The sequence below is a fragment of the Phyllosticta capitalensis genome (genome assembly GCF_038381095.1).
Source record: "Phyllosticta capitalensis strain CBS 128856 chromosome Unknown BKA78scaffold_7, whole genome shotgun sequence".
Classification (NCBI taxonomy): domain Eukaryota; kingdom Fungi; phylum Ascomycota; class Dothideomycetes; order Botryosphaeriales; family Phyllostictaceae; genus Phyllosticta; species Phyllosticta capitalensis.
The window spans coordinates 1,917,151-1,941,698 of NW_027117445.1; the positions used below are offsets into that span (position 1 = coordinate 1,917,151).

Below are 24,548 nucleotides of genomic sequence, written 5' to 3' on the forward strand. Positions count from 1 at the left end.
GGTGTGTTGGTGTTGGGAGGAAGTGTAGCGGTAGGCTCGTGGAACCATCATGGTCTGGGAGGGAGAGTAAGAGTAATTGGGCGGCTATGTGCGGACAAGACGATGCGGGATTCGCTCGGACCCGGTGCCTGGGGATGTTTGTGACGTTGGCGCGGATCAGGATCCGAGAGTTTCGTAATGGAATCAATGAGGCCGGGGAGATGTAAAGGAGAGAGGTCTACAGACGAAGAGATGGTGTTGACAGTTGGCATGGAACAAGGCGCGGGATGAGAGGCTTGCTGCTGGCTTGCTCACTCATCTCTCTGTGTGCTGGTGGCTGCTGGGCGATAAGGCAGTCGTCAGTCAGTCGTGTGCTTTGGTGGCCAGGGCCTGCAAGGGGCGCAGCACAAGTCCCTAACCATTTCCCCATCCCCGAGCCGATCACCCCGAATGCACGAAACCCCAGGCCAATCATCAAACTCTTGTATACCCAGTCTGCACAATATGACGATGCTGACCCAAGCAACGAGTCGTGTGCTCGTCAGGCCTCGCCAGTGACGTCGCCATGGCCGTCGGCCTTCCCTAGACATATCGGGCGCGTGATGTAGCACGGCCAGGGCCTTATCATCAGCCAACGGCTTCCGTTATTTACTTGCAGGTCGTAGCGGTCGTAGCGTGGTCCTGGCCCTGGTCCTGCGCTGCAGCATCGCGCCCGAACCGCTGACTTTGGCTAGCACTACAGAGGCTACATGTCCCCTACAGCCTCCCCGCAAATTGAGATCCGGGGGCGGAACCAACCCGCGAAGCATCCAGATAGACTTTCCGCCATCTACGCCGCATCAACACCCACTTCTACAGTTGAACAAGACCAACCTTTAAACCTCAGGAACTCTGACCCCATCTCTGACATCTGAGTGGGGCGTCTCCTCCCACGCCCGACTCGTACTCTTCCGCAAAACAGGCCTTATCTACGAGCCAACTGCCCGATGCAGCAACCCGCAGCGCTCTTCCTTCAACATGCCGAGTTTTTGTTCTCAGACGATCCATCAGCCAGCACAAGTCATCGACAGCAGCCGCGCGAACCGTTGCCCAACCACCATGTACTGTACTGCGCTGCCGCCCGCCGCCAAATCACCTCCTGCGGCCTTATCAGCACCACCACCCCACGTTCGTTTACCTCAACAACAGACCACCACAGCAATATGCGGGCGGACGGGAGCCCGCGTCCGTCGGTCCGGCCGTTGTCGCTGCATAACAATTGTCGCTCAGATCGTCTCTTCTCTTCTGTTGTGACTAGTTACTCAACCACTGCCGCATCATCCCCGTCCATGCCAAAACGCCCAGCCAATAACACGGCTGACTGCTGCTTGGGCGCCGTCGCGTTTCCCAGGTTATGTATGCTACCTGTCTGCCTGCCGTTGGGACGTGTCGCGTGCGGCTCTCTGTCCATCTGCCTCCGTCTGCTGCTCTCGTTCTCATCAGTCACTGAGGCGCTGCTGCCGGCCGGCCGCATGACAAGTGACTACGTACATCCAGGCAGATAGATAGACAGGCAGACGATCAGGATCGGCCATACCTAGCCATGTACATCAGTCATCACGGCTTCGACTGCACATACCGCCATGTCCGAACTCCGAGCGGTCAACAGCAGCAGCATCTGACGGTGAACAGCGAGTACAGACACAAGCCGCCCGACGAGATGCGCCATGTACTTGTTGTGCATGGAGTAATCTGCACTGAGCCACTGGCGACTGGAGACGCCGTCGTCGGTAGTACATAGGTCGTCGACTACCACCATGCACCTCCCCACAAGGCCAAGCTGCGCTACCTACAGACTGTAGGCCTGCGGCTTCGCGCCTCTCCTCTCGTCTCGCTGGTTCATTTTTCATGTACTTTTTCGTGTGCTGCACGACGAAAGCGACGCGGTGCAGACGGAGCCGTCTCTCCCGCCCGTCTTGCAAGTGTTTTTGCATTTTGTCTGTCCTGTACACACGTGCCGTACATGAGCGACTCCAAAGCGTACAAGACTGTCGCCTGCCTTCCCTGTCTGCCTACATGTATCCTACATCCATCTCACTCTTTCACGCAGACGGGCAGACAGGCGAACAGACACCTCCACACATGCTTCGTCTCGCCGGCCGGCCCCTCTGACATCAGCAGGCAGCGCGCTGAGCGAACGAACGAACAGGCGACAGTCGGCAGTCTCCGCCGCCGCTCGTTTCCCGTTTGTTTCGCGACGCGAGCCAGACGAGACGAGACGAGACGCCGCAAGGCGCATGGGCACGCAGGCAGGTCAGGTCAGGTCAGTAATGTAAGGTAGGCAAGGTAGGTACGTAGTAGGCCGACGGACGGGCGTGACGAGTCGCCCGTCTATGCGGCTGGCTGACTGGCTACGTGTAGTTGCGCCGTGAAGCGCACAACTCACTTACTTCCCCGAGACAAACACACATCGAGACGGGGAAGCAAAGAGTAGAAATAGGCAGGAATAATGCCAAAGTACACCACCTCACCTCAGCAAGAGCGTGAATGCAGCGCAGCGCAGCGCAGCCCAGTCAGCACAAGACTACATGTCTAGGTACTGTGCCTACATGCCTGTTGTATGCCGCTCGGGAATCTCGTCTCGTCTTGTCTCGTCTTGTCTCGTCTTGTGTACACGCCGGCCAAGCCAAGCGGGCACGTGGGCGTGGGTATGTAGCAGCAGCAGCAGTAGAAGTAGATGAAGTAGATGAAGTAGAAAGAGAATACACACGTCCATCCATGCAGGTGTCAGGAGTCAGGACAACTCACAAACCTTTTAAGAAGGGCAAGCACACATCCACCCACGCGGTCTACAAAAAGAAAAAAGACAGAGAAAACGTCGTTCATTCCATTCGACTAAACTCATATCTCATACACACGCAGCCATAACACAGACACAAACAAACGCAATTCAGATAGGCGTAGGAGGCGTGGAATTATTACAAAAGTGGCAACACAACACACACACACATAACAGCCCGCCCCTATCCCATCCCATCCCATCCAACAGTGGCAGAGCGTTGGCTTTCCCGCAAACCAAACCACCCATTGCAACTCTCATGCTCGTCTTCATGCTCGTCCTCGTCTCTTTTCCTACATACCCACACACATACCCATACCCATACCACAGAACCAACATGCATGCATGCCTCAATCAACCGAAAAGAAGAAGAGAAAACCAGGCGAGAGGGGAGGAGAGAAAAGGGAAGAAAAGAAGGGAAAGAAGTGAAAGAAAAACAAGACAAAAAGGACGGGTATCGATACCGAAGATTACAAGAGCCGAGTGAGTAGTTGCATCGACTGGTCGGCAGCGGCAGGCAGCGACAACTCCAAGTCGAGCTGCGAGGCCATGGACGCAAGCAGCGGCCAGCGGCCAGTCGGACTACAGACTACGGACGGAGAAACGAACAAGACAAGGAGAAAGGGGACTTTTAGTGGTACGGGGTGGGAAAGGAAAGCGGTTGTTTGTGAGGACAGTCTCGCTGGCATGTAGATAAGATATGTGGACAGAGGCAAGGCAAGTGAACAAGACTGACTGCGGCGGGCAGGCGGCGGTCTAGACAGGAAAAGAGGAAACGGCAGAGTGCGTCCAAGAGACGAAGCAGGCGAGGAGATGGGAGATGTGAAGAAGAAAAGAAAGGGGGCACGTGGAGTAAAAGAGACGTCCACCAGAAGATGGATAGCCAACATGGAAGAAAAGAAAAGAATAAAAACGAGGAAAAAGCACCAGCAGTCCATCAATCCGTCAATCATAACGACGTCGCAAAGGCAAGGCAGAAAGCAGCAGAAGCAGCAGCCAGTGAGCCCATTTGCACCACGCACTCGCAACCCAACAACTCCCTACTCCGACCCAGTAAAAATGAGGATCCAAATCCAACAACTTTTTCCATCTCAAAACACCGAGCCCTCGTCACCATCAGCGTCCGTCCAGCCGGCGTCGCTGACGCTGCCCTTGACCATGCCAACCAGACGGCCGTCGGGGTCCTCGTACAGCGTCTCCGTCTCGGCAGCACCGCCAGCCCTGATGCCGCCGTACGTCTTCTTGGGACCACGCACGTATGCGAGCGGCGGGGGCGCCTCGACGTGGCCGCCACCGACCGCCTTGATGGTCCCAAAGCCGTTGCCGCGCAGCTTGGCGTAGTAGGCCTCGCTGGCATCTGGCTCGGGGGCTGCCTCGGACGACACGTCGCTGTACGTCTCCCAGTTTTCCGAGGCGCCCGTGTGGAGCGTCGACGACGTGTCGCTGGAGCGCGAGGCTTCCCGTTCAAAGTGGTGGGGGTTGTGCTCGCGCTCACTGCGCAGCGGGGGCGGCGCCATCGGGTGGTGGTTGACGCTGAGGGTGCTGGTGTTGAATGTGCTGCGGCTCATGGCCGAATCAGGGCGCATAAACGACAGATATGAGCGACTCGAATCGTCGTAAGGGTCCTCGGGCGCCATGGAGCGCACAATACTCGACGACCGTTCGAGCTGACTGAGATTCTCCGAGTCCGGGCCAGGAGTCGAAAAGAGGTCCTTCATCTTGGGAGGGGGGGCGCGAGGCGGTCCCATTGTGTGGCTTTGCGGGCGATTGGGGTTGCCGCGAATTGTTTCCGTCTCTTTGACTGGGTGATGGCGGCGGTCAATGGTGTTGTTCCCGTCGCGCATGTTGCGCAAAGGGGCGCGGTTGTTGGTTGCCTTTGTCGGACTGCCGCCGCGCATACTGCTGGTGGATTGTGCAAACGGATTGTGGGCGCGCGATATGCTACTCATTCCACTGTAGTCTGCTCTGCTGCTGCCCCAGTTGGCGGTGCTTTGGGAAAAGTTGGAAACTGGAGTCTTGGATCTCGACGGCGGGCCTTGGACGCTTCTTGCGCTTCCTGCGCGAGAAATGGTGCCAGTGCGCTCGTTGAGGCCGCTTGCAGACTTGCTCTGCTTGTGCAGGGTCGGTCTTTGAGTGGTGGACGTGGCGCCTGGGGTTTTTGATCTTGCCGGTGCCTTGTGGGACGCTGCCTCAATCTCGTCGAGATATCTCTCTCCGTGGACCAAGAACGGCCTGCCGTACTCGTCCTCCCAGTTTTCAAGAACCTGCTTCAACTCGGCTTCCACCTTGGGCAGCTCCTTTGCGATTCTCTTCCTCATCTTTTCCTCCCTCAGCAGTTTTCCAGGATCACGCCTCTCGCCCTTTTGACCGCGTGCCATCAAACGAGATGCATCCTGGCTGGCGGCATTGAGTTCATCTCTTTCGTTGACCAAGGAACGGTGTTTGTCAAGCAAGGAGAGTACGGGAGCACGTTGTTCTCTGAGAGCTTCCAGGCGCTCAATCTCGGCTTCATGGGCAGAGAGGAGAGCGTCGCTAAAGACATCTGGGTGGTGTTAGCTTGATAGGCAAAGTCTGGAAATGACATACCTGAGAATGCGGGCGTAAAATCGAGCATCTCTTCTTCGCAAAAGTAAAGGCTGTCCCACAGCTGCTGCAGCCTGTCCCGGGCATCCTCGACAAAAAGATGGAGGTTTTGGCGCTTGAGCTCATTCAACCTGGACAACTCGTCTTCGTACTGGTTGATTGTCCTCAGTCCGCAACCCCGGTTGTTTGCCAAAAAGGCCTTGCGATCCGGCTCTTCAACTCCCAAGCGATCCCACAATCCTTCAATATTCTTTCTCAACTCACTCAAGCGGCGCTCCCTTCCACGCTTCTCTTCCAGGAGCTTATCCTTTCGGGAGCGCAGACGCTCGAGGTCGTCACTGTGCAGGCCAAGCTGCTCCGGGGCATCGCGCGAAAATTCGAGAATGCTGCTCTCTGTTTGCGCTTGGGGAGTGCCGAGCTCGGCCCAAAGCTGGATAATCTCCTGCGCAATGGCCTGAACCACGGCAACACGGCGCGTGTATTCCTCGTAGACTCGGGAGAACTCTTGATCCAGCGCCTCGATGTAGGTAGGAGAGACGTCGAAAGTGGGGGGTATCTTGGCATTGGGGGAGGTGGGAGGAAGGCGGATTTGCAAAAAAGAGGGTTCGAGATGCGACGCATACGACTCGAGTGCTTGAGCAAGTTCTGCGCACGTCAGCGACATTCTCCATTCAGACGACAGTCTTACTCTTGACTTGTTCAAATCGCTCGCGGTGGGCCTTTGCAATGGCCTTGTGTCGCTCCTTGAGCGTTTGCAGACAGCGGTTGAGCGGGTAGGTGATTTTGATGTCGCTGTCTTCGGGGTCGAAGCTTTCGCGCGAGCTCTTGCCTTCGAGCGAGGCTTGGAGTTGGCGAATGGTTTTGATCAGGCGGCGGCATTCCTCCTCAGCTTCTTGCTTTTCCCTGTCCCACAGTCAATGCGATTCCGGCTGCCGTCATACGTGGGCCAACATACGAGGTTACGAGCTTGAGCTGATTGTGCAGGGTTTCGGAAAGGGCTGAAAACAGCTGCGGCGCGTCAGCATACCAATTTTCGAGCGCATGCAGCTACAAACCTCTGCTTCGCGCGCGTCGCGGTCGTGGTTGGAAACACCAATGTCATCAAACAGGCCGTGCAGCTGGCCAATGATGGTGGTGACCTGCTGCGCAAGATAGCTCGTGTCCATCACTCGCCGTCTAGCCGACAGGCTCTCAGCAATCTCTCATGAAATGTCCCAAGCGTCGCGCGAATGAGGTTGTGGAATGCGGGGTCGGTCGGGGATGTCGAGGTGCGTCGCGAAGCGATGGCGGTTGGTTGGCAAAGGGAGGACTGTTGTCGAGTCGCGAATGCGCGGCGGGCAGCAGTGGTGAGCGCAATGATGTAGAGAATTGTCGAAACGTTCAAGTGGTGGAGCCAGCGATGTGCGGGTACGCTGCTGTACTTCAGATTGGTGCACGTCGTCGCCTCGGCCAGTGTTTACAGACTCGCTTCCGTCGCCCGAGCAACACGCCGCTCGCCCTCACGTCCCGCTGAAACATTTCGACCCACATCCCATCTTCGAGTACGACGCTTCTACACCTTCATTGGTCCTCTGCTTTTGATCGGCCTCGCAACAGACAGTCACACGGCAGCCGCATCATGCACCGGGCCTGCCTCGTCGTAGCACCAAAATATCACCACATCTTCACTGCCATTCGTGCCTTGATCAATTTTTATCCATGTCCGTCATTCCTGCTTATTGTCTATCGGTAAACAGCCACCGAGAGGAGACCCTTCCCTAATGAAAGAGCGCAACCAAGATCGAAAGCAATCAGAACGCCGGGGATATGACGTCACTAAACAGCGTGACACGCAAAGGGAAAGTTACATGACGGTGAATCTTTGGGGGCTCATGGCGGTCATGACAAAGGGGATGACTGGCTGAGGCTTGGGAGTGCGGGGAGTGTGAGAAAGGGGTGGGGGTGAGAGGCCATGGCGCGACAGCTGGCAAGGTGAAGCTTTGGATTCTTCATTTCCAATCGACACGTGCCTTCGATATGACGCTCCAGTGACAGAACAAGGACAGCCTTGGCTGACCTCATGGTTGGCGTCGAACCAGTCTCGACCACGAGATTGGGACGACCTAAATTTTTTCATGATGCGTAGAGCAATTTGATTGTCCACCTCACATGTCCATCGACTCGCCGCCGTTGGCGAAGTTGAAGTTTTGCTGCTGCGCCTGGGCGCCAAAGCCAAACGTGCCGTCCTGGCCTTGCTGGGGAGCAAGCTCGTTCATGTCGCCAGCGTCCTCCTCGTCCGAAAAGTACTTTTCGATAATGTTGTACGCCTTCATGTAAATCTCCTCGTTGGCGTTGTTCTGGCAGTCGTGAATCTTCTCCATGCCGCCGCACTCCTCAATGTACAAGGCGAAGCGGTTGATGGGCTCGGCGTCCGCGCTGGCCTCCTTGTCCATCTCGCCAACCTTGAGCACATTCTCCAAACCGTCCAAGGCGACCTGGATGATCTTGTTGTCGGGGCACGCGAGCAGCTCGCACAGAGGCTTGATGCAGCCCTGTGCAACGAGGTAGCGGATCTGGTCAGGCTTCTGCAGGCCACCCGAGGTGGCGTTGGAGATGGCCCAGCAGGCCTCCTTGCGGGTCTTGAAGTCGCCGTTGGAGAGGAGGTGGATCAGAGGGGGAATGATGTTGGCGTCAATCACGGCCTGGATCTGGGTCGGGTTGCCGGCAGTAATGTTGGAAATGGTCCAGCAAGCCTCCTTGCGGATGCCGTCCTTGGTGGAGCTCAACAGAGAAAGCAGGGCGGGGAGCGCGCCGCAGTTGATAATGACCTGAGTCTGAATGTCGTCACCGGTGACAATGTTGCCGACGGAGCGCAGGGCAGGAGTCTGGACCGAGGTCGACGCGTGCATGAGGAGCTCTACAAGACGGCGGGGGATTCCGGCCTCAATGACGGCTTGGATCTTGTCGTTGGAACCGTCAGACAGGTAAGAAATGGCCCAGCAGGCATCGATGAGGACCTCGTCGTCAAGCGAGTAAATGAGCTTGGCGAGCACGGGAAGAGCGGGAGCAATCTAAAAAACGTCAGTCAAGCCTCGGGCAATGCAAACGGGTACTCACAGTCTGCCAGTCAGGCTGAGGAGTCTTGCCACGGCAAAAGTTGCTCAGGGTCCAGGTGGCGTTGCGGAGCATGCTCAGCTTACGGCTGTCACCGAGCAGGTTGAGCAGAGGGCGCAGAGCGCCGGCCTGCAGAACAAAGTCACGGCATGCCGGGCTGTCGCCAGCAATGTTGCCCAGGGCCCAAACGGCCTGTTCTCTGACATCGGGCTCGTGGCTGCTGAGGAGCTCGACAAAGATGGGCACGGCGCCGGCCTCGATGACGACCTGGGTCTGCTGGGCAGAGCCAGAGGCAATGTTGGTGAGGGCCCAGGCAGCCTCGAACTGGACCAGAGTGTGGGGAGAGCGAAGGAACTCGACGAATCTGCCAACGACTCCGGTCTCGATGACGCGCTCGATGGGCGGGTTGCGCTCCTTGGAGAGGAGCTTGCGGAACTTGGTGGTGGCGTGGATCTGCTCGTCAATCTGTTCGGAGAAGACGCCCTTTACCATCTGAGGGAGGTCCTCGTTGAGCTGCAAACGTTAGCAAGATGCGCATCGTCAGAAAATCATGGTGCTTGGCGTGGCTCGTGCAAGAAGTCGATAAGGATAAGGGATGGCCAGTTCGCTCGGCAATCGCTGAGCGGCAGTACGGCGGCGTATTTGCCAAAACAAACAGAGGCAGTGGTGTTGTGGACGAGTCGAGAGCGAGCCAACGCCACGCAGCCATGATCTTGGTGGAGCGTGCAGCTGAAGAACTTACCTGAGACTCAATGGTACCAGCCTCATCGTCGCTGTCGGGAGCAGCGCCCAGAGAGGCGCCAGGACCGGCGCCATCGCGAGAGGCAATGCCACGGCGCTTTGCAAGGTTTTCCTCCCTCTTGGCCTTGCGGATCTCGACCTGCTGCTCCTCGCGGCGGCGACGAAGCTCGTCGGGCTTGAAGGTGTTCTTGGCCTTGAACGTCGTGCGACGATGCTCGGGGATGTAGCGTTCGGCCATGGCGGCGGACTGCTCGCTGGAGGTGAGAGGTGGTAGTCGAGGTGGACGGGAGATGGAGGATGCAGGTGGTGGTTCGCGTGCTGCACCAGGTAGGGCAGTGGGAGGTGAGGGCAGGATGAGAGAGATGGTGATGCGGGCGGAAAATAATGCGGGCAGCAGCAGCCCTGCGCGAGGATGGATTGGGCGCCGTTTTTTGCCTAGCGCCGCTGACTCAGCCGCCCTCTGGATGCTCCCCGGTCACGACACCTCGTGCGCGTCCGGCCATGTCCCGACGCGTCTCAACACCAACCAATTTGCATTTTCGAGACGCTTCGACAACGACGACTCTGCGCGTTTCCACCGCTTCATGCTTTTCTAACATTTTCTCAGCACCCGCAGCAATGCCTCTGCCTACTTCTGGAGATCCGCCAAAAGGCTATCTCACTGTCAAAGCTGCACTCAAGGCACCTCTCCGCCAGCAAATCAATGTCATTGCGAAAGTTGTGGATTTCATGCCAGCAGCTCAAAGCCGCGGAACAGGTAAGATCAGTGACCTAACCCTCGACTCGATTTGGTTAACAAGCCACAGATATGCAAATGACTTGGTACGCGTGCGACATGTCAGTGCCATCAACTGAAGTCCATGATGCTTTAAAAGTCAAATGGTTCTTCCCAGCAATCGACCCATCTGATGGCACATCGGGCCCACCACCAATGCAGCCGGGCATTGAGAATGTCGGGGACGTCATGATACTACGAAACGTAAAAATGGCATATTTCAGGAATGATTTATTGGCATTGTCAAACCGATCTTCGGACTGCATCATCGTTCCTGGAGACAAGATTCCAGACAACCATTTCAATGACGCCTACGCCAGTGGAACCCAGAAACTGCCGCACAAATCGACAAGTGATGCCAGACCGCCGAGTGCTGAGGAGCAAGTCTATGTCATCACTCTGCATAATGCGATGAAGTCGTCTCGTGGTCAGCAAACTACAGACGTCGAAACAAACGAGGACAGCCGACGCATCATACATCAAGCCCCCTCCCACGCACCGGCATATGTTGCCCCAATCGTCTCCTCGACGGGCAGGTTCCGACTGTTGAAAGACTGCACTCAAAACAACAAATTCCATGATCTGGTCGTGGAAGTCCGCAAGATATTCCAAAGCTCTTATGACAGATGCGAGATATACGTCACGGACTATACAGAGAACCCCCGATTCTTTTCCTACGACAGACAGCCAGAACAGAATGGAAGAGAGGGTGATATATTTGGTCACCTCGATTCCACCCTCGACAAGAACTGGAGTGGGCCATGGGGTCAACACACAATGCTGGTCATGCTTTTCGAGCCGCATGCGGCACATTTAATGCGCACCGTCCGCCAGGGTGACATTGTGCACTTGAAAAATGTCCGCATCAAGGAGGACCCTAAGCAATCAAAGTTGGAAGGGGTGATGCACCAAGATCGCCGTTTTCCAAACCGTTCTGATGTCATCAAGCCGAATCAGCCAGACGCGCGCATGGTGGAGCTCGAGAACCGGAAAAGGAAGTACTGGGCACAATTTCAGAGACCGGAAAGTGAACAGGGCGATGGAGAACAAAAGAAATCCAAGAGCAAGAAGAGGGCCGAAAAGAGGAGAGCACAGAAGGAAAGGCTGCAGGCTCGAAGAGAGCAAGACGCCGAGAAGAGTGACTCCGATGCTCCTCAGGGAGGATGCAACCTCTATGGTAAGCCATTTGCTCGACCTACACTTGCGCATCTGACAACCAGCAGTCGTTACCGAGCGCACTGAGGCCTCTCCAACACGTCTCGCCGACATAATCGACAACGCGCACTACAACTACAAAACGCCGAGGGGCGTCGACTTCCGCCTTCCCTTCATCAACGCCAAATTCCGCACCCAAGTCCGCGTCGTCGACTTCCACCCGCCCGACCTGCGAGACTTTTCGCGCTCGCTCAGCGACCCGTCCTACAACAACATGCCCGCCGGCGACACGCAGAGCACCACCGGCGGCGTGCACACAGGTCTCACTGCCAGCCCGCCGCGCTGGGAATGGGCCTTCTACCTGCTAATCGAAGACGCCACCACGCAGCCGCAAAACGGCAAGGAAAACGTGCGCATCCCCTTGCTGGTTGCCGACAAGGACGCCGAGTACCTGCTGAAGCTGGACCCCACGGACCTGCGGCGCGACGGCGCAACCCTGAACGCACTAAGCAACAAGCTGTGGGCGCTGTGGGGCAACCTGGAGGAGGTCAAGGCCAGCAAGACGGCCGACGAGGCCCATCAGGCCATGCCGTTCGAGTGCCTCGTCAAGCAGTACGGCGTCGAGGTGCCGTGGGACGGGGCCGACACCACCGGTCTGGGCTTTCATCGCATGTTTCGCATGTTTGGGACCACCATCAAAGAATGAGTGCGGTTGTTCGAATCTCGCCGTCTTGGGTGGATAGTTGGTTGGTCGGTCGAGGGAGGCTAGCCAGCTGTTTCTTTGTTTTGGCTGGCCGTTGGACATTGGCGTCGGTTGAGCTTTGGCGTTCGGAGGGGGCGACGGTGGTGACGGGATGGTTTGCGTTTAGGAGTTTTGGTGGGACGGACTCGCGGAAATCGGTGGTGTTTTTCGAGGAGCAGATAGCAAGCTCGGGACAGAGCGACTACAGCTCCGTTGTACATGCAATGACAACCAGTTTCACACGGACGTACGAAAGACTTGAGAAAATCCAGGTCACGAAACGAGACACGAGCAGAGACGGCAGCCTTTGTTCATTGTGCCAGGTCGACTCTACCGACCACATCGTGCACTCGACTTGCCACATGGCAAAAAACACAAGTAAAGCACCAGTACATGGAGTGATTGATACAGGACACGACTGCCACAGGACAACGACAAAAACAAACAAACGCCATGTTAAAATGCCTGGAGGTAGCTATACCGCGCACGAAAAAAAAAAAAAAGTAAAAGGAAAGCAGCAGAGAGCAAAAAAAAAAAAAAAAAAAACGCCTTCGCTATGCCAATCTGGATGGATGGATGGATATCAATGGGATCAAGATGCCGCCGCCGCCGCCGCAACCACACCCACCGCGCGCTTCCGAATGGCGTGGATCAAAAAACAAAAAGGGGCCAGCACGCGACGACCAACCACCTCGCAGGCTACTCCTACGTCGCTGTGACCATTCTAAGACCCTCGAGGCCCATCTTGCTGCCCTCGCCGCCCTGGTGCTCACCCTTTGCCGCGCCCGCCGTGCGCATGGCGAGGCCTTGGCTCTGGTTGCTAGTGCGGCTCTGCGGGCGCTGCTGGTCGACGCTGTCTCTTTCCTTACGGGGACTGTCACCGCCAACGCTGCTGCTGCCGAAGCCACTGCGGTGATCCGGCTCCCCGGCGTCCGACACGTCGCTGTCGGCGACGCTGGCCGAGCTGGGCGTGTACTCGCTCTCGGTGCCGCCGACGGTGCTGGGCGCGTACTCGGAGCGGCTGGTGGACCAGCGCGCGCCGCCCTCTTCCTGCTGGATCGTCTCTTCAATCACGCGGCGCATGGCCGGGTCGAGGTTGACGCCGTGCTGAGCGATGGGCGAGTTGGGGTTGAGGCCGTCGAAGAGCGGGTTGTCTTGCGGCGACGCTGGGTGCTCGTTGAAGGAAAATGGCGCTTGGAAGGCATAGGGCGCGATCGGCGTCCGTTGCGGCGACATGGGCGGATTGGAGATGGGCGAGAGCGGTGTTGGAGCACGGTTGCTGGAGCCGACGGAAATGGTCGAGTTGCGGTCTCGCCTGTGCTTCTTCGGGGAGTCTTCACGGTTCTCTTGGGCGATGTCCTCGTCGTCGAGGGCTTTATTTTGTTCGAAAACTACCGTGTCTTCGAGGCTGGGGTCGTGCTCAGAAGGCTGCGAGTTGGGGCTAGCAGACCGCGAGGAATGCGAGGTATGCGGTGATGGCAGCTCGGCAGAAGAGGAGAGTCCAGCGCCATAGTCCAACTCCGACACTTCGGGGGTAGAAGTGTTCGAGTTAATACCTGCAGCTACTCCGGGAGATAGATGAGACTCTGCTCTTCGCGGCTCCGCCCATCGTTCCCACACCTCTTCGTCTTCAGACTCTTCATCCTCTCCTTCTTCTACAGTCGAGTAGAGGCCGACTGGTGACTGCGTAGATGCCACTGCTCGAATTGTGGAGTTGGAGCTACGCCTAGTAAGCTCTCCCGGTGGAGCGGGCTTCGGTGGTGGTGGAGGTAGGGCCTCGTAGAAGAGCATAAACACACCGCCTTGCGCAAGCACGTCGTCCTTGGATACTCTTGAGACATCTTCGTCACTCTGACGCCACCAGGACTCTTGCTGCTCATCGTCCTCCTCCCCCGACTTTTTCTCAAAATCTGGTGTGTTAAAGGGGTGTTTTCGGTAGCAGACGTAGTGACCGTTTTCATGCCTTCCGTAATGGCTAACGACGGCTCGCAGCTGATAAGGCAGCTTTGGCTCTTCAAACAAGTAGTTGGAGCTAATCATGGACTCTGAGGGATTTGTTGACCATATCTCCGAGTGTCCATTCAGTTCCTTGAGGTATGCGGGCTGCTCGCCCGAGCCAAGTGACCACGGTCCGAGGTCCAAAATCTCAGGAAAGCTGACGTGGGCGTAATTCTTTCGTTGGACCCCGGTCATTTCGTCAAACACGCTGCGATTGACATGGATCACAAGCGCCTTGGGTGGACGTCCAATCACGGCCTGCCTTGACTTTGTGCTCTGCACCCAATTCTTGCGCGGGATGTGGCATTTTTTCAGAACGGTATTGTCCGAAAAGTCCTCGTCGCCCAAGGCATGTTGCACGGCTTGCAGACGTTGGATCGAGGTTTCTTTGACCTTTTCCATGCCCGGCGAGCCTGGCTCACCTGCATTCTCCAAGAGATTCTTCAAGTTTTCTTCGGCCTTGAGCAGAGTGCAACTGGCGCATTCGACGCCCTCGATGGGCTCAAGTTTGGTGTACTCGTTGAGGCAGTCGCGAATGTCGCAGCCGTAACCCCAGTCCTTTTGCAGCGGGACCGTCAGGCAATTGAATGGAATCATGGATAGTCCTTCTGTGTGGCCACAATTCATGCAGCCAACGCGCTGAGCCAAAAGTCCCTCGAGCGGGTTCCGCAGGTTCTCGGGAAAGGCTGAGTAGTTTGGCCTGCGAACCGGATCCGCAACGGCCTTTTCCTCGGTCAAGGGAGCGTCTTCGAGTCCGGCAACATTGCGAGATTGCCTGGATGCGCGCAGAATCTCCCTGTCAATCTCGTCCAAGACCTTGGAGAAGTATTCTTGCGCGTCCTGTTGTTGCCAACTGCTCATGTTTTTGAGCTTTACGGGGGTCCAGAGGTGTCGGCCGTGGTATTCCGGGTTGTTCAACTTCTGAACCGTGTCCAGCAGAGCGCCATTTGTGGAATCGCTGGCCAGACCATCGAAAGAGGTCATGCCTTGCAAGAGGAAGCGCTGGAGGCATGGGAGGGACGCGAGACCCTGCTCTGTTAGCTTTCTTTCTCAAAAATGAACAATGTAAAGTACCTGTATGACGCTGTTTTGGTAGCAAGAGTTGTCCCAGTTGCCCAGACCTGGGGGAACAGCGTCCTTGCTGTTGATCATTGTCCCATATGTCCACAAAGTCCTATCGCCAGAGATGGCCTTGAGCATTCCAAAACCGTCCAGCCCAAACAGCTTGCGCAAAACCTCATTTTTGGCAGCGAATGTGCTCGCGCTACCGTCATCTTCGCCGAGGCTGAACGACGGTTGGCCCAGCGCAAAGACGAGCGGAGCTGGCATGATGTGGACAAAAATGTTCCAAAGGTTCTCGGCGATGGAGCGCAAGGAGATGTCGTAGTGCGCAAGTATACGATGGAGCGCGACGAGCCCCAGGATGATCAGAACGAAGGACGCATAGAGCGGCGTCGTTTGCGGTTGGGATTCGACGGTGAATGAGTCGAAAGATGGAGGGCGGGAGGTCATTGTGGAAGGGTTTTGGGTAACCCCGAGGGAATGCGGATGGAATCAGCCAGGATGGCAGCGATGGTGTTGGAGTTTGTGGGTGGCGGCTTGGAAGACGGGCTGGTGCCGCATGGAGAAGTTGACCTGGCGAGAGGTTGAGAGAGCAGAAGAATGGAAGATGATGTAGAAGAAGGGAGCCGAGCCAGAAACTGTGCCTGGGTGCTATGTTAGGCAATGTCGCAGCATCCTTGGAGATTACCCCAACGCCCGCACGGCCCGCGAGTCGTTTCCGCTGCGCTGCTGATCTTATCGACAACAATAATTCTTCAACACCACATTCTTCTACCACAATAACAACAATGGCCAAGGCTGCAAAGGCAAAGAAGCAAGGCAAGTTCAACCCTCTTCTCCACGCCACCGTACTAACACCTCCCAGAAATTTCGAAGCACTCGCGCGCCGCCCGCCGCGCCGAAGAGCCCGTCGACAAGTCTCTGATCCTCGAAGACGCCTCGACCATCAAGCCCTCCAAGCCCAAAGTCACCGCCTCGGTCCTCGCCGCCCAGAATGCCGGCATCTCCAAGAAGCAAAAGCAAAAGCGCTTGACGCACCACCAGCGCATGCGCCAGGAGCGCGCCGTGGAAAAGGCCGACGCCAACATGGACAAGCACGAGAAAAAGGTCGAGGAGAGCAAGAAGAGAGGGAAGAGGGTACAGGACCGGAGAAAGGACTGGGAATCGCTCAATGGCGACAAGAAGGTCGCGAATCCGTTTGCAGCGCTGGACAACGCCAACGACGACGTCGACATGGAGCCGCAATCCAACGGTCCCCGCGAAAGCCTCGCTGCAGTCAACGCCGCCACAATTGCTGCCGTCGCCCAACGCCCGCAACAAAATGTCCCAGAAGATGACAGCGACTTGGACGTCGAATGAAGCGAGAAACACCGAATCTTTTACCATCCGCAAATGTGCGCGCAACCAGGACGAAGGATTGGCGCAAACCTGACGACCTCCGCAGGTCTGAAAAACTAGCGCCACGCCGTACGGCTCGCGGCCGGAAGCTTGTGCCACCCCGTCATGACGACACGGCAACTGTGCCAAAAGACCCGGCGCAAGGACGATACCCACGCAAGAGCGACGACATTCAGCTTGAGTAGCTAGGGCGGGACAGAAAATAGACGGCATCCAAAGAAGAGTTATCTAAATATTAACTGACGGTAGATGTGATAGGTAGCCTACTAGGCCACGATTCTTTCAGACTCCATCAATTTTCCATCTCATCCCTTCTTTGCATAATTTTGGTGCCAGGTGTAGTCCTGATTCTCCTCCAACAACCCCCTAACCCCCTCCAAGGCGTCTTTTGGTCTCCTCTCCAGTAGCTCCTCCATCAACAGACTCACTCCAGCCATCTTTCCATCCCTAAACGCACGGAACAGCGTGACCCAATTCCTGAAAAACGACTCACCCTTTCCCCCCTCATCGTTCGCCACATTGCGCCTGACATACTGCTCATCATCGACATACTCGACCCGCACCTGCCGCCCCGTCGTCTCATTGACAACGTCAACAATCTCGGACAAGCGAACAGCGCGCGGTCCCGTCAGCGCGACGACCTTGTTCTCGAAACCTCCTGGGCCGCGCATGAGCAATCTCGCGTTGGCCTCGCCGAGCTCCGAGCGCAGCGCAAATGCGGCCGCGCCGTCGCTGGGGAGGAGCAGCGTCTGTGCGGCATTGGTCGGATACCAATTCAGGAAGACGGGGAAGGCTTCGGTGTAGATGCCTTCGCGGACGGCGGTCCAGTTGAGCTTGGAGCTGTGGGAGCCATCAGCGCGGGTCGACAACGCAAAACACCGAAGCAGGTCATACTCACGCCTTCAACAGCCTCTCCGTCTCCAGGTGCGCCCCCATCAACATCACGTCGTCCGCCTCTTCGGCAGCGCCATCCACGCCCACCCCTCCAATCGCCAGGCTCGAATACACGACCCAGCCCACCCGCGCCCGCTCCGCCGCGTCGACCACGTTGCGATGCTGGCGCGCGCGCCTGTCGTTGTCGAACGTGTTGGTGCTGACGAAAAAGAGGCGGTCGACGCCTTCAAACGCGGCGGCGAGCGAGGCCGGCTCGTCGTAGTCGAGCACCGCGAAGCGCACGCCGAGGGCCGTCATGCTGGCGCCGGCGCCGGCGCGCGTCGACGTTGCCGTTATGCTGGAGGGAGGGATGGAGCTGCCGAGCAGCGTGGATAGAATTTCGCGCCCCAGGCCGCCCGTTGCGCCTGTGATGAGGTAGCTTGGGTGCGTCGACATGTCGTGATGCTTCGTGGGTAGTGAAGTGCTGGAGAACTCTGCACCTTCCATCGTTTGCCCGGCTCTTTCGCTCCCATTTATTTACGACACCCGTCTCCCACTGACTGCTGAAATCTCATGGCCCTCTCCTGCTGACAAGAACCACGGCATCCATTTCGTCCGTCCGGTTCGTCAGCAGCGTTGCAAGCCGCTGCTGCTGTGCGGGCTTCATCTCTGGGACTAATCCATAGGCAGCTCTTTTGCGAGCGGGTTTTGTCCAAAATATTCTCCTTTGCGGGGAGGTGTAGCATTGGAGTGTCGTGGGGTTTGTTTGGTCAGCAAGCGTTGCATCCATGGCGGATAGCTAGCCGGAAGGGGAAGCCTTGCCGCCTTGTTGCTCAAAGTCTACAGGGCTTATGTGTATGCTCTATTGTAAGTCTTCCTGGTGCTTGTGGTTCTGGATATCCTCTTCATATTCTCACGGCGTCAGTACGATCGTGTCATTGCTTATCCTTCATTCGAGTATCTGTTTTTCTCCGCCAAGCTTGCCCCTTTTGAGCTGCATCTCTGCCTTTGGGCTTCTCGTTCTTGTTCCCACTCTCGGGTCTAGTCGCTTGTATCGTTGGCTGGTTATCCATTGTTCTCATCCTCATCCTGCTCGTCAGACTCATTGGTAGATTCCTCCTCATCCGTTTCCACCATCGCCTCTTCCATGTGCGCTACCCTCTCTTCCAGGACGCGCAATTGTCTGTCTTTATCCATGACTTCTATGCCCAATTCCGCAATCCTGTTGCCTTGGCGTATGATTTACTTGTCTTTTTGATTGAGGAGGGCCTTTTTCTGCTTCAGAGAGGTGTCGCGGAGCTTGAGCTTGTCTGTTCTGCGCTTCAGTTCCTCGTCCTTGCGCCGGATCTCCTGGTCTTTTTGCTCAAGCTCGTCGTACATGCGCCTGATTCGAAATTCCGTATTTTTGCCTGCGATCAGCATGTCCAGAAGAATATTTCCCTGGTCCTTGTCTGAGATCTCGTACTTTAGCTTCTTGATATAGTTGTCTTTCTCTTTGAGCTCTTGACGATAACTTTAGACTTCATCGTCCTTCTCCTTGAGCTCTTGATGGAGCTTCTCAGTAATGTCCAATGCGTTGTTGAAGCGCTGTTCTGATACCGGATTACCAGGCTCCAGTCCTTGGCGGAGCGCAGCGATGTCATATTCCATGCCGAGAGACGGCGAGAGACACGATGGTGTGGTTCGGCCGCAGGTGAGGACTCGCTGCGGAAACGACACGAGGGAGGATGGCGCGTGCGAGAAGCGACGGGTGATTGAAGACGTCGAATGACGCGTGCGAGGAGTAGCGGCTGGTGGATGAAGAAGAGGCGAGAAGCGACAGACGACGACAAGCCAGAAACCTTAGGAGACGGCGGCGAGGGCGGAGAGACGCAGTCATGGGTGGTGGCAGGCAAAAAAGCGTGAAGGCGGCTGTTGTGGGTTTAGAGGGAATCAAGTCTCGTAAGTCACTTCGAGTCGAATGCTCCCGTCCTCGTCTGCCTAGTTCTGCCTCAGGAATTCGAAGGCTGATTGCTGCACACACAAAAGAAGAATCTCGAGGAGTCTGCCCGCCGTTTGCTTCCGTGTCGGCGAACCTGCACGTGTCCACGCCGACGTGCATGGAATTTCCAGTTGTCCATTACCACCCGCCCATTTTTGCGTGGTTATCACGAGCCAGACGGTCGACAGGCGGGAGCTTTCAACTTCAAGTTACCTGCGAGGCTTGCTCAACTTCAGGCGACTTGCAAGACTTGGCCCTCAAAATCCACAACAGTCACTTCCACGCCGCCCTCTCACCACACTTCCAAGGCCAACCCAACCTCTTTCAGCGTTCGGCGCTTCTGCTCTCCGACAGAATTTTCTGTCCCCCGTCTGGCTGCTGCTGCTGTGTCTGCACCCTCTCCGAGGTCCTCGATCATGTCGTCTTCACAGGGAAATGGTAAGTAAACACGCCGCACCGTTTGCCGTTGCTCACAATCTCAAGCCCAGCGAGACATCAAGACTGTCCTTCTAGGAAGCCTTTGCCCGGATGACATAAGAAATGTCGAAATCAGGTTGATAGAGACAATCGATGAGGAACCAGAGCCGGACAACATCACCGACTGCGACGACCCCGACGACGAGGCCCCGGCCAGCAGCAAGCAGGTCGCTGAACTTGTCCTTGTCCCCGTGCCGGAGTGGGAAGACTCGGATCTCGATGCACCGATTTGTCGCGAAGAACTGCTGAAAGGCTACAAGTGGACCACGCTCAATGAGTGGTTGAGTCTAGCCATCCCGACAATCGCCACCACTCATCGTACCATCCTGAACGAAGTCATTTTTGGCAACCTGGCCAAGGTCTATTATCAGAGCGATCCTCAGTCCACCCTCCGCGAGCAGGTGGATTTTCAACACAGAAAGAACAACCTCCACCCCTCCATGTACACCATCATCCTCGCCAACAGCCGCGGCGAGTCTCCCACGCCAAAGCAATTGCTCCAGGCTTGTGCTTTAATGTGCAAATACATTGAGCGGGGAGCTGATGCGGATGAACTTGCGGGAAAGCTTGACCGCGTTGCGCCACGTTCAGGCAAGACGCCAGAAATGCCGGAGGACTACAAGCCGTACATGCGCCGATTGGCCATGCAGACTGGCAATGACAAGAACGAGGTGTCTTACATAAAGAAGCACAAATTCTCCATGCTTTGTTGCTTGCTAGAATTACGATTGAAGAAAATTCCTTCATCCCAAATGGATGTGCCCTTGAAGTCTCCTCTCCGGTATTTTGGGTACGCCAAAAATGGCAGGTCGAAGATGGAGGAACACCTTGCCCAGAGTCGCGTCGCCATGTCCGTCATGGCCGCAACGTGCAGCTATCTCTTTGACGGCGAATTCTACCTCCAAGGATTCACCGTCTGCTTCCTCCTTGGAGCGGCAGAGGCGGTGGCTGCGAAGCTCATCTTCGACAGCGCGTCCATGGGCTACAGCTTCAACTTTCCCGTGACCCGTGACGTCAACAAGGACGCAAATGACTTGGTGGACGCAGACTGGGTGTTTCACGCTCAGTTTGTCCTCGACAAGACTGCATTCGAGCCCAACATCCAGGCAGAGGTCAAGAATCTGAAGAACACTTGCGAAGATGAAAAGAGACTGGAGCACAGAATTCCTGAAAGTCACGGACTTGTCGAAAGTCTGGCAACCATGGTGGTGGAAGAGGAGGAGCTTTTGGAGCGTCTGGATACTCAGATTCAAGGACTTCGGATGCAGGTGACGACTCTCCGGATTGCACAGGCCGATGAGTCGCGCAAAATTCACCCAGATGCTGCTTTTTTCGATCTTCCAGAGGATCAGGAAGCCCCGCAAGAATCGCCCGACTCCCTCCCTGATGACGCTGCCCACCGCCCAAGGCCGGAAGACTTCGTCGACGCAGACAACCCATTGAGCGTAGCCTTCATGAGGCTCTATCTTGACACTACTGGAAATCGCTCTTTGCCCCCCCGTTCCCAGACTCTTGACGGAGGAGGACTTGGATATTAGTGAGGAACTTGATCAAGTCGACGCTGCATTGAAGGACGAGGAGGGTCAAGGCGAAGGTGACGGCCACGACGTGAGGACAGAGTAGGCTTGGGGCGCAAGCCTTGCGGACTTGCAGGTACTCTGGAATCAGTACCAGCTTTGTTATTCTCCATAGTCATGCGAGACACGTTGACAAAGCCTTCAGATTGCGGTAACGAGCCCCTCATCCTATGCTGTCTGTACTACCACTGTAACTCGTACGCTGTCTCACCTCACCTCAGCCGGACTATTCTTCGGTCCGACGTTGTTGTACAGCTCCAGGCTACAGCCTTAAGTGAGTTCAGCTCCAGCCTTGAAGCTATCCTTATTGCATCTTCTCTCAGCTGCACAATCAGTCCGAGTGCTTAACTTTCAATTCAAAATGTCTTTGCTCGATCCCAAGCTTCCACATCATGATCTGACCAGCGATGCCTTCGTTGCACCTGGAAGGAAGCTATTCATTCTTTGCGCGTCAATCCTGCATCAGCAACGCAGCATGTCAGAGTGGGAGAAGACCATTTTGACTGAGTGTTTTCATTCTGGGGCACAAAGTCCTCATTTCTGCGCCGCTTTCATCAAGTCGCTGCGCCTCGTTCTGGGGGCCGTTTTGAAGGCCAAGGAAAGTTTGAATGTCGATGCCGATTTGCAGGACAAAACGCGATTCCTCGATATGATGGCGTTTCTCTGCAAAAAAGCTGCACTTGTGGCTATTTTGGGAAAATCATTGGACAACGAGGCCGACATTGTGCCAACCACGATCCGGGCCTTTCTTCATCTTCATCAATACAAACGGATGAGACACGACAAGCTCTACACAACGATATCGTGTGTCTTACGCAGCGGGGCTCGTATCAACGGGACCGACCAAGTTGACAAAACGGCTCTATTCTACGCGTGTTTTTACGGCGATCACGAGCTCTTTCAACTCCTCATTAAAGCTGGTGCAGATACGTCAACCGTCTATCCGGCCCCTCTTACTACAACCAGGCCAAAGAGTCTTTGGTATGATTGTAATACTTCCCAAATCCAGGTGTCTCAGAATCTCTTCCAGGTGACCCTGGACGCCATGTCCCGCGACGGTCTTGACACTTCTGCTGAATGGAGATCGGGTCACGATCGCGGCCTTGTAACTCTTTCTGAATGGAGATTGGGTCGCAAATACGGTCGAATCGCTGCCGATTTGAACAGAATGGGCGTGTCCTGCGGTCATGACGACCGGGGATTAGTCGCTTCACTTCACGCTGCCTGTTATCAAGGGGAAAGATTGTGGGTCGAGTGGGTGGTACGTGAGCTCGCACAAATTGCTCTGCTTTCAGGCTAGGACTAACGCGTCCGGTAGCTGAAGCGCTTTGGCGTGTCGATACACACGCCTGGTCGATCAGATGGACCGACCCAAAGATACTTTGCCAGTTCACTACATGCCGCGGCCGCGGGTGCACAAGCTGAGATTATTCGCCTTCTTTTAAGCTTGGGTGCCGATCCTGTCCTGAAGGGCCATTCCACTTGCGAAGACTCTGATTGCGACGGCCACATTCTGACCGCACTCGGCATGGTTCCCGTGGAGGGATACAGAATGTGTGGCAACCTCAAAATCAGGCCTAAAACTGACTCAGAGCGTGATGCTATCCGTGAGACGATAGACATCCTGCTCAACTTTCAGGCTGACGCGGAAGAGTGCCTGACGTTGCTGGAGACAGCCATTCGGACGGGCCAAGCTGCCATCGTCAAGCGTCTGCTTAAACTCGATTATCGTATGTCAACCGCTGCCCATGCTACGAGCTCCGAGACTACGATCGCGCTCCTGGGGCATGACCGCACAATCTACCTCGGCAGGATGCAAAGGCAAGCTGTCGAAGCCGGGGATCAAACAGTGCTGTTGCAACTGATTGAGAAGTTTGGTGATGCACTGGCGAGTGTGAGCCCACGCAAGCTATGCAAGTTGGCTCTCTCACATGATCATTTTGACATGTTTCGCTTTCTAGTCTCGCGGTACGTGTCTGACATTAACAAGATCTGGCATGACGAGACACAAGAAATCGGCGAAACGCTCTTGCAGATGGCGTGCATCTTATCTATCTGTGAACTGGATTTCTGCAATCATCGAGAGTGTAGCAGGCCGGCCTCCACACAAGCCATCTCTTTCCTTCTCCAGGCCGGCGCTGACCCGATGCGAGAGCAAACAGAAGATGCCTGGACGAAATTTCAGCGTGCACTCAATTCACAGCGCATCGAGCCACAACATATAATGTCTGTCTGGCCTACGCTCCGGCAACTAGAACGTCATATGCCCCCATCGCACGCTATAGATCTCCGAAAAGCGTGGCGTGCAAACTCTGAGCGGAAGCTGAGGTCTAAAATTGACGAGGAAATCAGTCGACAGCCGATCAGCCTGTACTCGGCAACTTCCGAGTCTGGCCTGGCTTCGAATGATTCATGCGATGTGACAGAAATACAACAGCAGGCCAGAACAGACTTGACGACTGGAGTGGCCCATCAGCAGCCTCCTCGAGCAGCCCCAACTCCTAGGCCGAATGAGGTAGAATTCAAGCATAGCCCTCTGACAGGACCATACAAATAGGCGATCCGTATCTTGACACTGCAGCCGTCCGAAGAGTTCGACGCATTGATCGAATGCCTTGTTACTGAAGTCGACCTGGCTGAACTGCCCTTTTACAAGACCCTGTCATACGTTTGGGGCACTAAATCAGCCTCAAAATACATTTCAGTCAACGGAAAAACTTTACGCATATTTGAAAATCTACACGACGCACTGAAGAGGCTCCGGAATACCTCTGGACCCCAGAACCTCTGGATTGACGCGATCTGCATCGACCAGGATAACTTTGGCGAGCGGAGCCGGCAAGTCGAAATCATGGGCGACATATACCGGCATGCAAGAGGCGTCGTTATATGGTTAGGTGAACATGCAGAGGACTCGCAGTATTGTTTCCAAGATGAGGTTAGTGTGTACAAAATGAATGCTCGCGCTAAGGCAGCTTTCGACCGGCTCTGTCAACGAGAATGGTTCTTCCGGACGTGGGTCATCCAGGAATTAGCGCTTAGCAAATGCGCGTTCATCAAATGTGGTCCAGATACAGCGGATTGGGACCATTTCTTCCCCCGGGGACTTGGTGGTCTTGGATTCCATCCCCTGCACGGCTGGGATTCTTGGGATCGCATCGAGGAGTTGAACTGGTTGCGATTACCGGGGTCAGGTGAATATGTCCGTCTCCCTAATTACAGCCGTTCTTGTCGATCAACGGATCCCAAAGACCGAATCTGCGGCATCTTGGGTCTGTTTCCGCCTGGCCTAATGC

General features: G+C 55.8%; 12 protein-coding genes across 12 annotated transcripts; 5 read left to right on the forward strand and 7 right to left on the reverse strand.

Moving 5' to 3' along the window:
* Positions 1-3,888: 3,888 nt before the first annotated feature.
* BKA78DRAFT_254125 (microtubule associated protein-domain-containing protein) lies at positions 3,889-6,546 on the reverse strand (the record flags this gene model as incomplete). Its single annotated transcript, XM_066884873.1, has 6 exons — positions 3,889-4,339; positions 4,391-5,339; positions 5,384-6,025; positions 6,069-6,283; positions 6,336-6,388; positions 6,436-6,546. 6 exons carry the CDS (start codon positions 6,544-6,546, stop codon positions 3,889-3,891), a joined length of 2,421 nt encoding a protein of 806 aa, XP_066742956.1.
* Positions 6,547-7,524: 978 nt separating this feature from the next.
* BKA78DRAFT_253097 (armadillo-type protein) lies at positions 7,525-9,452 on the reverse strand (the record flags this gene model as incomplete). Its single annotated transcript, XM_066884788.1, has 3 exons — positions 7,525-8,430; positions 8,477-8,986; positions 9,216-9,452. 3 exons carry the CDS (start codon positions 9,450-9,452, stop codon positions 7,525-7,527), a joined length of 1,653 nt encoding a protein of 550 aa, XP_066742957.1.
* A 282-nt stretch (positions 9,453-9,734) lies between these two features.
* On the forward strand, positions 9,735-12,129 carry BKA78DRAFT_381369 (uncharacterized protein). Its single transcript, XM_066892999.1, has 3 exons — positions 9,735-9,971; positions 10,021-11,166; positions 11,213-12,129. Exons 1-3 carry the CDS (start codon positions 9,833-9,835, stop codon positions 11,848-11,850), a joined length of 1,923 nt encoding a protein of 640 aa, XP_066742958.1. The 5' UTR covers positions 9,735-9,832; the 3' UTR covers positions 11,851-12,129.
* Positions 12,130-12,186: 57 nt separating this feature from the next.
* BKA78DRAFT_319544 (uncharacterized protein) lies at positions 12,187-12,432 on the reverse strand (the record flags this gene model as incomplete). The annotated part of the gene is made up of 1 exon (XM_066888864.1): positions 12,187-12,432. A coding segment is annotated over one exon (213 nt), but the record flags the coding sequence as incomplete, so codon positions are not given.
* Positions 12,433-12,591: 159 nt separating this feature from the next.
* BKA78DRAFT_354589 (uncharacterized protein) lies at positions 12,592-15,396 on the reverse strand (the record flags this gene model as incomplete). Its single annotated transcript, XM_066891757.1, has 2 exons — positions 12,592-14,913; positions 14,959-15,396. The coding sequence occupies 2 exons, from the start codon at positions 15,394-15,396 to the stop codon at positions 12,592-12,594; spliced, it is 2,760 nt and encodes a 919-aa protein (XP_066742960.1).
* Positions 15,397-15,447: 51 nt separating this feature from the next.
* BKA78DRAFT_381371 (Alb1-domain-containing protein) lies at positions 15,448-16,635 on the forward strand (the record flags this gene model as incomplete). Its single annotated transcript, XM_066893000.1, has 2 exons — positions 15,448-15,529; positions 15,812-16,635. 2 exons carry the CDS (start codon positions 15,448-15,450, stop codon positions 16,303-16,305), a joined length of 576 nt encoding a protein of 191 aa, XP_066742961.1. The 3' UTR covers positions 16,306-16,635.
* Positions 16,636-16,649: 14 nt separating this feature from the next.
* BKA78DRAFT_354591 (putative NmrA-like family protein) lies at positions 16,650-17,673 on the reverse strand (the record flags this gene model as incomplete). Its single annotated transcript, XM_066891758.1, has 2 exons — positions 16,650-17,184; positions 17,243-17,673. 2 exons carry the CDS (start codon positions 17,671-17,673, stop codon positions 16,650-16,652), a joined length of 966 nt encoding a protein of 321 aa, XP_066742962.1.
* Positions 17,674-18,215: 542 nt separating this feature from the next.
* BKA78DRAFT_381373 (uncharacterized protein) lies at positions 18,216-19,148 on the reverse strand. The gene is made up of 2 exons (XM_066893001.1): positions 18,739-19,148; positions 18,216-18,690 (listed from the first exon to the last, which is right to left on the reverse strand). Exons 1-2 carry the CDS (start codon positions 18,865-18,867, stop codon positions 18,460-18,462), a joined length of 360 nt encoding a protein of 119 aa, XP_066742963.1. The 5' UTR covers positions 18,868-19,148; the 3' UTR covers positions 18,216-18,459.
* On the reverse strand, positions 18,720-19,148 carry BKA78DRAFT_319550 (uncharacterized protein). The gene has a single exon (XM_066888865.1). It carries the CDS (start codon positions 19,094-19,096, stop codon positions 18,857-18,859), a length of 240 nt encoding a protein of 79 aa, XP_066742964.1. The 5' UTR covers positions 19,097-19,148; the 3' UTR covers positions 18,720-18,856.
* Positions 19,149-19,614: 466 nt separating this feature from the next.
* On the forward strand, positions 19,615-21,344 carry BKA78DRAFT_373084 (uncharacterized protein; the record flags this gene model as incomplete). Its single annotated transcript, XM_066892756.1, has 2 exons — positions 19,615-19,636; positions 19,682-21,344. The coding sequence occupies 2 exons, from the start codon at positions 19,615-19,617 to the stop codon at positions 21,211-21,213; spliced, it is 1,554 nt and encodes a 517-aa protein (XP_066742965.1). The 3' UTR covers positions 21,214-21,344.
* A 535-nt stretch (positions 21,345-21,879) lies between these two features.
* Positions 21,880-22,668, forward strand: BKA78DRAFT_319552 (uncharacterized protein). The gene has a single exon (XM_066888866.1). The coding sequence runs from the start codon at positions 21,902-21,904 to the stop codon at positions 22,550-22,552; it is 651 nt and encodes a 216-aa protein (XP_066742966.1). The 5' UTR covers positions 21,880-21,901; the 3' UTR covers positions 22,553-22,668.
* BKA78DRAFT_319553 (uncharacterized protein) lies at positions 22,657-24,267 on the forward strand. The gene has a single exon (XM_066888867.1). The coding sequence runs from the start codon at positions 22,781-22,783 to the stop codon at positions 23,807-23,809; it is 1,029 nt and encodes a 342-aa protein (XP_066742967.1). The 5' UTR covers positions 22,657-22,780; the 3' UTR covers positions 23,810-24,267.
* The last annotated feature ends 281 nt before the right edge of the window (positions 24,268-24,548 follow it).